This window comes from Centruroides sculpturatus, unplaced genomic scaffold, assembly GCF_000671375.1.
Source record: "Centruroides sculpturatus isolate CEXI.00-Female unplaced genomic scaffold, Cexi_2.0 scaffold220, whole genome shotgun sequence".
NCBI lineage: Eukaryota > Metazoa > Arthropoda > Arachnida > Scorpiones > Buthidae > Centruroides > Centruroides sculpturatus.
In genome coordinates, this window is record NW_019384540.1 from 642870 (window position 1) to 657104 (window position 14235).

Genomic DNA, 14235 nt, shown 5'->3' on the forward strand with positions numbered 1-14235 from the left:
TTGCAGATTATCTTACTAATGGAAATGACCATAAAAAATTAGAACAAAATTGTATCTTTTATTATAAAGTTTTTGTCTCATCAGTAAATTACAGAACTGAGACAAAATAATTCTACAGTTTACCACAACCGGCACCAGGGAGCTTAGCACCTTAATACAAGAATTTATATTCTGCCCTAAAATTATTTTTATTATAATGTATAGCATTAATTGAGCCATTCACAAGCCAAATTGATTAACTCCACATTTCAAATTTTTTAAAATTTTAGTGTCAAAGAACTTGATATACTCATAACTTTTTATATTCATAATAAGTTTCCGTAATAGTAAGGATTAATTCCACTTAATGACAAAATTTTATTGTCCATAAAAAAAAATTTTATTTCTTTCAGAATCCAATTTAATTATATCTCTCTCTCTCTATACTGTAATGTAAATCCACCAGCGCACACTGCAGCATTGCAATCTCAGTGTGTGCTGACCAGTGTCTTGTAGATAATGGTAAATTATTTAATGTTATCTCATCACAAAAAGTAAGTAAAAGAAATTAGTTACTTACAGTCTAACTGCTGCAGAAGTAAGTATACTTGTGAAATATTGAATGGTTGTTTTAATTTTAATGACAATTGTTATTAGAAAAAAAAAGTTATACCGTTATATCAAGATGACTAAAAACTAAAAATAATTTAAACTAAAAATAATTTTTTTCATTCTTTCTATTAAACACGATTCTTATAAAAATTTAAGAACAAATCAACATGATGGTACCTCAAATACAGCTGACAAAAAAGACATCATTTATGTTTCTGAATAATCAATTTAAACAAAATAATAATAACAACCATTGTACAATAACAGTAACAAAACAGTTATTCATTTTTGTGAAAAATCTTTAATACAATAATGATGTTTTTCTATAATGTATGTGAAAAACTGACTGAATCTGACTGAACTGAATGTTACTAGGTTTTTCACTTGCCAAATTGATTAACTCCATCAATCACACCAAAATCATAATAAAAATGATGATTATGGCATATCTATGCTATTTTATACATTTTATATGTTGTTAAATAAAAGCTACATATACAATAATACATTCTACAATGTTTGTTTGAATTTATATTTTAAAAGGAATTTTAAAAAAGAATATATATTACTTTGTCGCTTTTCTCCACTTTTTGTTTTATGGAGTTAATTGATAATTGTAATTATAATTAAAAATAGATATAATTTAAATAAAAAAAAATGTAGAAATATTTAAGTGCATTTATTATTCTTATAATTCTTACATTAATACTTTCCACACTTTCATATTAGCAAAATCTGGTATAAGTATGTTTAACAAAAGTTTGAAAAATTCTCCTTTTGCATTTGAGATGCTTGTCAACGACAAGCATCTCAAATGTCCCATGCCTCATGTAGTCCCAAGCATCATGTGTCCCTATGCCTCGCATAGGCTGCTTAGTGTGTTCCTTCTTCTCTGCAGCTTACCGACAGAACAAAAGCTTTACAAAGAAAGTTTTCTGTATAAAAAATTATATTAAAAAATTACTGGTACACTGCTTTAATGTTGCAAAATTAAATAGTTATGCCATAAACATTTTTAGGCTCACAAATCTAACTTTATTTTTTCCATATTCCTTTCAATTTGGCTCAGAAACAGTTTTTTTTAACTTTATTTTTGAAGAATGGAATTATCTTTTTATTTATATATATTTACTGAACTGCTCTGTTATAATATGTTTCTATTTCTTTTTACTAAATGATTGCATTTCTTAAAATATGTTTTATTAGGCAAATGAATGAATGAAGTAATCTTTGGAATTTGGAATTTAGCTTTTTATAATTTATGATTCATAATTCTCTACAATTCAGAGTAAATTGCACAAGTATTATGTTGTTCTTGCTAACAGTTGCAGTATATTAATGTTTTCTCTTGTATTTTGTTAGCATATCGATTAATCCAATGTAATTTTTGCTTGAACTATAATTTCGTTTTAATGAATTTGGCTGCATTTTTACAGGTTTATTTTAAAATTTATATTTAAAAAATGTTATTGTTAAAGCGCTCAGCAACTAAATAATAATAACGAAAACACCTTTTTTTGCCGAGAAATAAATATAATTTGCAAAAACAAACGTTTTCAGCCTAGTTAATAGGCCATCTTCAGGTCGAAAAAATGGAACGCAAATGTTCCATAAATAGAACATAAAAATATTTAAATCAAAAAATTTTACAAGTAAAAATAACGGAAGAATATATAAACAAATTAATTAATTAATTAATTAAAACAGAAATAACATAAATCTTCAGTGGATTAATTCTGGTCGAAGTTTCTAGTATATTTCTTTACCAAATATTTCCATGCCGATGGTAGGCTCTCCGCATCTCTCGCATTTAAACAGCCTTCCCCTATCCTACTTCTGTATATTTCAATTTTCTCCGCCGTCATTGCTAGAGTTGGGGAAGACAGAGGCTTGATGATTGTTGCCTCATCCCATTTAACCTCAGAGCCTTGCGCTTGCGCCATTTGTGACAATATCGTTGAATTAGATGCTTTTCTTATGGCGTATCTATGTTCTTTGAGNAGTCAGCTTCTAAGAATGCAGGAGTTCTGCTGAACATGAAAGACAAGCATGATATATGTCAAGGTGACTAGATGAATAAGGCTTATTGCCAGAAACGTTATGGCACGTTGTTAACGGTCGTACTTTCTGGCACTATTCGAGTGGACATATGCCAAATGGATAATGGCAATGTCTTTTTAACCGAAAACATATGTAACATCTTACAAAATTTATGAAATCTTTTCGTAATAAAGATAATATTGAATCATATTATAATGTGCTAAATGAAAGGTTTAAATAAATTTTTATTTTACCAAACCTATAAAATCTAAGTTACTAACGAATTTTCGAATGAGTTTATTTTGTGATGGTGTGAAATAATCACTTCTTATACTTATAGTAAATTTTTAATAAATAATTAAATATCTGTCTTTAAAAGAATTTCATTATGATCAAATTTTAGTCATAGAAATTAAGTGGCTAAAAATTTATAGTAATTCTCCATTGATTTTCTGAAAAAAGATCATTATCGTAGCTCTAGTTTATGATAGTTTCTAAAATTTACATTGCATTTTTAGATAAGTGATAAGATGGAATTAAATTAGATGCTAGCTTAAGAGATAAAATACCTGATTATTATCTTATATTCTTATGTGTTTAAAATGAGTTATTGAAGATAGGCCAATTACCTTTCAGATTAAAATCTCTGAAAAATAAAACATTTTTCTCTCTCCCGAGAATATATTCAATTAAAAATTATGATTACATTTAACTTATTTTTTACAGAAGGTGATTGATTCTGTCTAACTCTAGCCAAATTGATCTGTGTTTAATTTATTTACTAGCCTTAAAATAACTGAATGGATAGTCCATTGGATCGTTTGGCTATACAAATAAATCAGGTCATTGTTTTTCATATAACCTACAAAATAAATCTAGATGGAGATCATCATCAAGAATTTCTGTAAATTGAATGATTTCTAAGAATTTACATGTTAAGAAAGCCATTTATAAAATATAATATATTATAAATATCCTTCTTAGTATTTTAACACAAAAAAATATAATTTAAATATGTTGAAATATTCTTTGATGTTAATGCTTAAAAAAACTATTCAAATGAATTGGAATCAGTCATATAAACAATGGAGAATGTTGTATACTTATTATCAAATATAGGTTTTTTAACCAGTGATTACAAAATATAATTATTTTATGCAAATTCAATGCAATGTTTGATTACTTTTTTTGATAATTTTATTTATATATTTAACTGTTAATAAAATATTTTAATTTGATTTATTAATGGTGTTAATACAAGTAATTGTCAACAAACTGTACTGTTACTAATAAACTTTATTAGCTCTTGTATTACAATTATATTTTTAATTCACGTAATAATTTAAAATTAATTTAAATTTTTTTTTCTTTTTAATAACTGATACAATAATTGGAAACAATATTCATGGAATTAAAAAGTCATAATTTTAATAAAATCAGAATTTTCAAAGCATTTTTTGGGGTCTCGATACAAAATTGCATCGTCACGCGTATTTAGGTAAACATTAAAAATAAAAGGCACACGTACTAAAATAAACTTTAAGTAAAATGCAGCAGAAATATATTTTTACAAGTAGTTGGTTGATCTCGAATATGAATAAATACCGTGTGATTCAGAGTAAAATTATAGTAACACCTAATTATTTTGGGACTATTTTAGTATGTGACTATTTTTTAAAATCGGGTTAGACAAATTTATGTCGAACTCTATCCTTTCGATCATTTAAATCGTTTGTTTTGTTTGCGCAAATTGGCAAATTCAGTCATTAGTGTCATAGGTGAATTTAATTAATAATGCTTAATCATACTCACTAAGAATATATATACGGTAAACCCTCGATTTAACAGATTATTCGATGAAAAGTGATGTCAGTTATTGCCAAAAGTCTTTTTTGTTTTTTTAAAACACATTCAATTTATTAATGACAAACTTAAAATGTTAATAAGACGTAAAAGTATTAATAAAATATAATAACTTGACTCAGTGACTCTTTAATCCCAGCTTGAATTGTGAATAAAATGCTTTAAATTTTTCTCATTAGACAGGAATTTTTTGTCCATTAAATCTGGTCTGTTAAATGGAGGGTTTACTGTATATTATTTTATTTTACTTTTTAAATTTTAAAACATATTGTTTTGATATCATTTAGATTTGACAATTATATGTTCATATATAAATTTATGATATTTATTACAGTGTACAGTGCATATCTATATGCTTTCTATTGAATTACATTATTAATTACTTGCTGCACTAGAGATACATATACACACTTGGAATTCTCATCTCAACATTTTGGTTAGCAACTCATTGCTTATTATTTCTGAATTGTCATTGTAATGAAATTGTAGTACTATGAACTCAGAATTGTTTGTAAAGATTTTTTTTTAAATTTCAAATATGAGACCAAACTGTAGACATTTGTAGATGAGATTAATGACTTTTATCACATAGATTTTGTTATATTTATTGAGATTTGAACTTGATTAAAAATAATATATATTGGTAATTAAGGTAGCTATAGTTACTTTCAAGTTTTATATATTCAGTTATAGACTTAATTGGAACAATATTTAAGCTTTAATAACTTAATTTGAAAGCAAGACTGAGTTTCTGTTAATTTTCCATTTCTATTTTAATTTGCTTTAAAATATCAATTTATAAAAAGAAAGAAGCCTACCAGTGGCTGGTGAATAATACTACTGAACACTGGGTTTGTGCATAACCTATGGAATTTTTTGGGTTTTATTCACATGTTCTAACATCTAAATAGGAACCAGTTTCATAGAAAGTCCTTCTGGGGGACACTTTTTCCTGGCAGATTGCTTATGTAGTGTCTTATTCTGTTAATTGAATCCATTCCTATAAAACAAAAAAAGCTATTGATTGCATTTACTTATTTTTTTTAATATTAACATAATGAATTTGAATTTATAAAATTTACTAAATGTCTAATACAGGAAATCCTTGTTAGTTCGAAATTCAAGGGACGAAATAATTGCAACTTTGAATTTTCAAGATTTACATGTTTTCTGTACAGTATGCTAAATGCCATGTAATTGATAAAATTTATTAAGGAAACGGTATACAGCTACATATACAGAATGGTATTTTCATTAATTAATAATAATAATAATAACAATAACTGTAATGGAGTAGAGTTACAGATTGTTTATATTGTCGTATAATCGAAAATTATCAGACTTTGTAATGGCCTCCTTTATCTCCTGTTTGATTGATGGGATAACATATAATGTATGTTGATAATCTATGAGTAATCTGGGATAATATATAATCTTAATTTATGAGTAATATATAACAAAAATCTGGCAAGAGCACTTGTCAGATTTTTGCTATATGTTAACATATAACAAAATAATTTTATGAGTTTTAAGTATCTAGTTTTAAGTTCTGAGTTTTAAGTATCTAGGGGTCTTTGTCAAGATGGGGGAGGATTGAACTCGGAAGTGCAACATAGAATTCAATGTGGATGGTTGAGCGGTGTGTTATGTGACAAGAAAGTTAGCTGCAAACTGAAAGGTAAATTGTACAAATCAGTTGTTAGACCTGCAATAAGTTGTATGGGGCTGAGACATGGGCAATCACAAGAGCCCAAGAAAGATGGAGGTGGCGGATATGAGAATGTTGAGATGGATGTGTGGAGTTTCAAGGAAGGATAGAATAAGGAATGAGTTTATTAGAGGTTCTGATAAGGTGGGTCCCTACAGAAGGAAGATGCAAGAATGCAGGTTGAGGTGGTTTGGTCACATAGAGAGAAGTAGTGAAGATTATGTTGGAAAGAGGGTCAGAAAACTGGTAGTGAAAGGAAGGAGGAAGAGAGGAAGACCAAGGCTGCATTGGAAAGATAAGGTGGAGGAAGACTTGAATCAGAAGGGACTTAAGAGAGAAGACACCCTTCATAGGAAGGAATGGAGAAAACATATTAGAGAAGGAAATGCCAACTCCATATAAACATTGGAAAAGGCGAAGATAAAGAAGAATATTATTTTGTTATATGTTGTTCATAGATCACCATTTCAATAGTTTTCAAACTGATTTATATATGTATTTAATTTGAAGTGAATATTTAGAATATTCAGTTTCTTATTGAATGTGATTTTATTTTTCTAGAAAAAGGAGATAATCAAACGTATTGGGGTATCCAGTTAGATCAAGATCTTTTAGAAACCATAGTTAGTATATATCCAGAGTGGTTTAAGGATTGTAATTTTTGTATTTCGAATATGGCCGAAGGAAATACCCATTACAAGACAGAAAATGGGAAAATTATAATTCCCTTATATAACACGAGGGACATGGAATCTCCTCCCAAGGCTATCGTAGATGATGCATCTCTTCAGAAAGCCATGAATAAGAATAAAGAATGTAAGTATTTTTTGTCAATTTCTGTCTTTTTCTAAATATTTATTTTATTGCAAAAACTGAAATTTCTGTCAGTTATGTACAAATTATTTTTGCAAAATTTGATTACAGTTTGCTAAATTTATCTATTAGCTGTTTTGTAATAGTAAAGCAAAATAATAAATTTCAATAATAATTGATGATGCCGAAATCAAACAAGTGATCTATCATGTGGAAAAAATGTTTTGAATGCAAGTTTAATCATTTATTAGATTAATTGCAGATTATCTTACTAATGGAAATGACCATAAAAAATTAGAACAAAATTGTATCTTTTATTATAAAGTTTTAGTCTCATCAGTAAATTACAGAACTGAGACAAAATAATTCTACAGTTTACCACAACCGGCACCAGGGAGCTTAGCACCTTAATACAAGAATTTATATTCTGCCCTAAAATTATTTTTATTATAATGTATAGCATTAATTGAGCCATTCACAAGCCAAATTGATTAACTCCACATTTCAAATTTTTTAAAATTTTAGTGTCAAAGAACTTGATATACTCATAACTTTTTATATTCATAATAAGTTTCCGTAATAGTAAGGATTAATTCCACTTAATGACAAAATTTTATTGTCCATAAAAAAAAATTTTATTTCTTTCAGAATCCAATTTAATTATATCTCTCTCTCTATACTGTAATGTAAATCCACCAGCGCACACTGCAGCATTGCAATCTCAGTGTGTGCTGACCAATGTCTTGTAGATAATGGTAAATTATTTAATGTTATCTCATCACAAAAAGTAAGTAAAAGAAATTAGTTACTTACAGTCTAACTGCTGCAGAAGTAAGTATACTTGTGAAATATTGAATGGTTGTTTTAATTTTAATGACAATTGTTATTAGAAAAAAAACGTTATACCGTTATATCAAGATGACTAAAAACTAAAAATAATTTAAACTAAAAATAATTTTTTCATTCTTTCTATTAAACATGATTCTTATAAAAATTTAAGAACAAATCAACATGATGGTACCTCAAATACAGCTGACAAAAAAGACATCATTTATGTTTCTGAATAATCAATTTAAACAAAATAATAATAACAACCATTGTACAATAACAGTAACAAAACAGTTATTCATTTTTGTGAAAAATCTTTAATACAATAATGATGTTTTTCTATAATGTATGTGAAAAACTGACTGAATCTGACTGAACTGAATGTTACTAGGTTTTTCACTTGCCAAATTGATTAACTCCATCAATCACACCAAAATCATAATAAAAATGATGATTATGGCATATCTATGCTATTTTATACATTTTATATGTTGTTAAATAAAAGCTACATATACAATAATACATTCTACAATGTTTGTTTGAATTTATATTTTAAAAGGAATTTTAAAAAAGAATATATATTACTTTGTCGCTTTTCTCCACTTTTTGTTTTATGGAGTTAATTGATAATTGTAATTATAATTAAAAATAGATATAATTTAAATAAAAAAAAATGTAGAAATATTTAAGTGCATTTATTATTCTTATAATTCTTACATTAATACTTTCCACACTTTCATATTAGCAAAATCTGGTATAAGTATGTTTAACAAAAGTTTGAAAAATTCTCCTTTTGCATTTGAGATGCTTGTCGTTGGCATCATGTGTCCCTATGCCTCTCATAGGCTGCTTAGTGTGTTCCTTCTTCTCTGCAGCTTACCGACAGAACAAAAGCTTTACAAAGAAAGTTTTCTGTATAAAAAATTATATTAAAAAATTACTGGTACACTGCTTTAATGTTGCAAAATTAAATAGTTATGCCATAAACATTTTTAGGCTCACAAATCTAACTTTATTTTTTCCATATTCCTTTCAATTTGGCTCAGAAACAGTTTTTTTTAACTTTATTTTTGAAGAATGGAATTATCTTTTTATTTATATATATTTACTGAACTGCTCTGTTATAATATGTTTCTATTTCTTTTTACTAAATGATTGCATTTCTTAAAATATGTTTTATTAGGCAAATGAATGAATGAAGTAATCTTTGGAATTTGGAATTTAGCTTTTTATAATTTATGATTCATAATTCTCTACAATTCAGAGTAAATTGCACAAGTATTATGTTGTTCTTGCTAACAGTTGCAGTATATTAATGTTTTCTCTTGTATTTTGTTAGCATATCGATTAATCCAATGTAATTTTTGCTTGAACTATAATTTCGTTTTAATGAATTTGGCTGCATTTTTACAGGTTTATTTTAAAATTTATATTTAAAAAATGTTATTGTTAAAGCGCTCAGCAACTAAATAATAATAACGAAAACACCTTTTTTTGCCGAGAAATAAATATAATTTGCAAAAACAAACGTTTTCAGCCTAGTTAATAGGCCATCTTCAGGTCGAAAAAATGGAACGCAAATGTTCCATAAATAGAACATAAAAATATTTAAATCAAAAAATTTTACAGGCAAAANGGCTTTAAGAGGCTTGGATATAATTCTAATAAAGATTTTAAGCCATATGATAAAAGCTTTAAATTAATTATATTTTTATAATATAAATTAATTACTCAAGAAGCTGATTGGTCTTACCAGTGTATTATTTGCCATTTGAGATAGTGATGCGTCTGTGAGACAATGTTAAGCATTAATGGGTAGAAGATTTATGGACTCATCAAAAAGTTGGCCCTCAGGACACACAGAAGGGAGGATCACAGAATAGTGAGGGAAACATTAATGCTCCAAAGATATCATTAGTCATCATTCAGTAATATATGGCATCCTTTAGCAAAATCTAATAGCAAGTTGTACCATTGCCAGGCAATTGGTAAAGGCAAAGATTCTATTCTAGACGCCCACTTAGATGCCTGCCACTAATGACAGAACGTTGGAGACTTTGTCTGGCTTGATGCCATGATCATGGATAGTTGCAGAATGGTGTCAAATTGTCTTTAGCAAACAATCTCATTTCTGTCTTGGTGTTGATGATAAGTGTGTGAATATGGGCAAGGGTCAGTCAGGGCTCACAGGTGGGCTCAGTTGTTCAGCTGCATGTCATTATAACTAGAGATGTAATGGTATGTGGAAACCTATCTGCTGATGTCTGGTTTCCCTTAGTAATGACATGATACATACTAGGCTATCAGCTTGCATTATGTCACTACACATGTATGTTGATAAGACAGCAGTTTTGGTGGTCCTCTCATGTTTATCTTTTGTTTTCTAGCAGGATAATGTCTGGCTACATGTAGCACTCATTTACATTTTCTAAGAGTGTTTTCATGAAATTGAAACCTTTCCTTGGCCAGAGAGATCACCTGTTCTCTTCCCAATTGAGTATGTCTAGGACATAACATGTTGGGATATCAGCTATAGCCATCCCAGAACATTTGTGATTTTGAGCATCATTTATGAACTACATGGCAAAATCTGTCACAGGACAGTGTAAGAACTTTGATTTTATGACTTGCTGCATATCAACATGCATTGCTTCCAGAGGTTGCCATATAGACTACAGTCAATTTGCTTTGAAATTTTAATTATTATTTTTTGTCCTCATATACATACATGTAAAATTTAATTACAGTGGGGTACTTCCTTTGTTTTTTTTGGCAAAGAGTATAGTTATGATGAAAATTATCCAAAACTTGGTTATAAATATATTATTTTCAACAACACTTTATCTACAATAGACTTTTCATTATGACATCTTAAATATTTCAGCTTTGAAGGTGAAACTAATGTTACGAAGACCCCTCAATCAATTAGTGGAACAAGGAATTATGCCATGTAAGTTGTAGAATTTTTAGAAGACATTTATATAATATTTTCTGTAAAATAAAAATATTAAAATTAAAATTCATTTAAAAATTATGATAACATTGTACTTCAGCAAACAAAATTCAAAAATTAAATTTTTATCTTAAATGTCAAATATTATGTTTACATTAATTATAAATCAATTATATAATATTGTCAAAAATTAAATTTATACAGTTTTGATATTTGTACATCCCAATTAAATATCTAATTAAATACAGTAATTTATTGCATGAAAGTAAATTAAAAATAAAACTGATACAGTTGCGACGTGATAATCAGTGCCAGAAAATAAAACACATCACTATTGAACAATGCATATATTTAAATAGTTCAAATACATTGTTATGCAATTTAACAAATATACTAAGAGAAAAGAAAACAAAATTATTTTATCGACAACTAACTCGTTAATACTGTTGATTGAGTAATTATTAGAAATTATTTTACTATCATTCCACTATTAAAATGGTAAGCAGACTTTTTCATAAACTAATATAAGCTATTCACTAATTACACATTTTGCAGAAAATTAGATGGAATTTTTAACATAATTATAATAATATCTTGCTCTATTATAACACAAATTTCCTTATCTTTGTAATCTAATATTAATGCGAATAAACTATAAATCATTAATTTATAATAAATTATTTTTAGTTTCCTAAACTCTAATTTTCAAGTTTAATATTTTATATTGTATCATTAATATTAAAAGTGCTTGCAGGTTAAAAGCCTTTCAGAAATATTCGAATATTATGTATATCCATTTCTGTGAAGTTTTAAAGTTGAGTGCCTTTATTCCACTTTATTCTCAAGAAATAAAAGTGATTATATATTACATGTTTTCATAAATTGGCATCAATCCCTACCATTATTAAACAGAAATCTTATAAATTAATTTCTATTTTCTTTCTTAGTTTCTCTACTTTAATATTATATTATTTCTATATTAGTTATTAGTTTCCTATCTGTTTCATATAACAGAGGGAAAATATGACAATTGATCAAAAAATGACCTCCCATGTAACATTTTTATATTTTAACATTTTAACATTTCCAGACTTCAGATACCATGAAACATCAAAAAATGCAAATAAAATTTGGGGTTTTTCTATATGTATGGATGTTTGTGTGTGTTGGAGGACACTGTTTTGTTCACCCAATTTGAAGCTGAATAACTACTGTGCCTTTTGTGAAAAATTTCTGAAATTTTGCATGGAGGTTTGTATATTAGGAGCATTGGTGCTATTAAACTTTAGTGGCTAAAGGTCAAGGGTGGGAGACAGAGGGAGGTCAGGCATCATATCTTGAGTGGAATCGGATTTAATGAAGATTTTATTTGTTATTAGCATTTACAATTTCTTCATCTCTACCTCCAAAATTAAGCATTTTGCCATTTTATAATAAGTAATAATATAAAAAGTTTTTTGTATAAAATCTCATAACTGATGGCACCTTACACAATTTTAAGTTTTTAGTCAGGAAAGTTATGCAACAGCATTACTGCATTTTTTTAATGTTAAACACAACAATTTGATTAGTAATTTAAAAAATTCAAATTTTATTTATGTAACTAAAATAAATATTTATTATTTTTTATAATATAATGGTATTTATTATTTGAGTTTCATCAATTTCTAATTACATTTCTAGCATTAAAAACTTCACCACATTTTCATGAACAGAGGCAAAAACTGGAAAGAGCTAAGGTAAATATTTATATTTTAAAAATTTCATTTGTTTTATGTTAAAGATTAAAAGTGATTGATTGACTTTTTTTAATTTTTATTTTTATGTAAAACAAATATGACAAATCATTGGAATAAGTTTGACCCATACATTTCTTAAATTTAAATTGGATCATAACTTGATGTAATAGTTTTATAGTAAAAATATTTATTTTTAGTTATTGTGCAAAAAAACAAAATAATAAGCATGTGATGTTTGCAATGTGATACAAAACTCATACCAAAAGAGTTTTTCACTAAGAGAGTATTTATCTGTTCTTATTAATGTCCTTAATGTCATAGTATAGTGATGTTCAGTTTTAATTAATTAATTAATTTAATTTAGTACCAGGACATTGATACAGACAGATAGACAAAATAAACTTTATTTTACCTGACACTTCTGGGCACAGTTGGGGTAAAAATACAATGATGTAACATGCTGATTAGAGAACCAACAATATTTGTGATAAGGAAAGAATAACAAAAACATGTGAAAATATACATTATTTAGTCAGATAGATGAACCAACACCTTAGACCAGGGTTGTCCAACCTTTTNAAAATCAAATTTTAACAACAAATATATATAATTACATAAAATACTGTATTATTAATTGTACTTATACAAAATAAAAATAAATTCAATGTGATTTCTAATATTGCCTTCCTTTTATAATATTGTTAATATCTGCTTTTATTGTACTAGTTTTAGTTCTAAGAATGTTAGTTAAATGGGAATCACTCAACCTATTTTTTCAGCACGTTTTTATGTTTTTCATGCATGAAAAGAATTGTTCACAACAGTATGTTATACATGTGGGGTAGTACCAATTACGTCATTACAACATCAACATGTATCCAGTGAAATGGGGTTAATTTTTAATAACATTCTTTACAAAAATAAATGAAAATGTACCTAAAAAATTTAGGGTACAGTGGGTCGCATAAAAATATTAAGTGGGCTGCGGGTTGGACATCCCTCCTTAGACAATAGCAATAACAGCATATCAACATGAATTACATGGAGCAAAGTGAACAGAGTCTGCATATATACGATAGATTAGTATACAAATATACAAACACTACACAAATCTTATGCTACAGCATACACACGATGGGTACATAAAGAAGCTCTTCTAGGGAGCTCAAATAACTTATGTAAACCATTAGTCAGAAAGAAAACAGTGTGCAGATATTGTGCAGCAACCGACAATAAAGAATGCAGTAGGCTAACAGAAGATCATGTGAGATCTTCAGCAATACTGAAGCTGAAGCAGTAAACAGTAATCAGTGTATTAATGTTCTGTTGAAATAGAATTTAACCATCCTTTCAAAGAGAGAAAAGTACTTCTTGCTTGATGCAATGTGTTCTGGCTTACATGGCCAGTCAAAGTTGTTTTTGTCAATAAATTTATTAAATGTTGTCTTTATCTACATGCAGCTTGAGTTCATTTCTTATGTCCTGTAGTAATGGGCACAACAGCAGATAATGCTTGACTCAGTCACACACCCCACAGATGGGGCAGCTGTCATTATCACTATGTCGAAACCTATACAGGTAGACATTAAACCTCCCATGCTCTGTGAGCACTTGCAAGCTGCAGTGCTGAGGGCGAAGCCACTTCTAGTTGAGCCTTCTTGTAATCTCCGGAAAGAATTGTTGAGTGATGTGTGATTTTG

General features: G+C 27.8%; 1 protein-coding gene across 1 annotated transcript in view; it reads left to right on the forward strand.

Moving 5' to 3' along the window:
- Positions 1–6253: 6253 nt before the first annotated feature.
- LOC111623371 (MKL/myocardin-like protein 1) overlaps positions 6254–14235 on the forward strand; it is a 31454-nt gene continuing 23472 nt past the window's right edge. Inside the window, exons 1-4 of the mRNA XM_023365922.1 lie at positions 6254–6502; positions 6724–7018; positions 10728–10793; positions 12480–12535. Of these exons, the coding sequence (XP_023221690.1) occupies positions 6254–6502; positions 6724–7018; positions 10728–10793; positions 12480–12535 (666 nt within the window). The remainder of the gene's footprint in view (positions 6503–6723; positions 7019–10727; positions 10794–12479; positions 12536–14235) is intronic.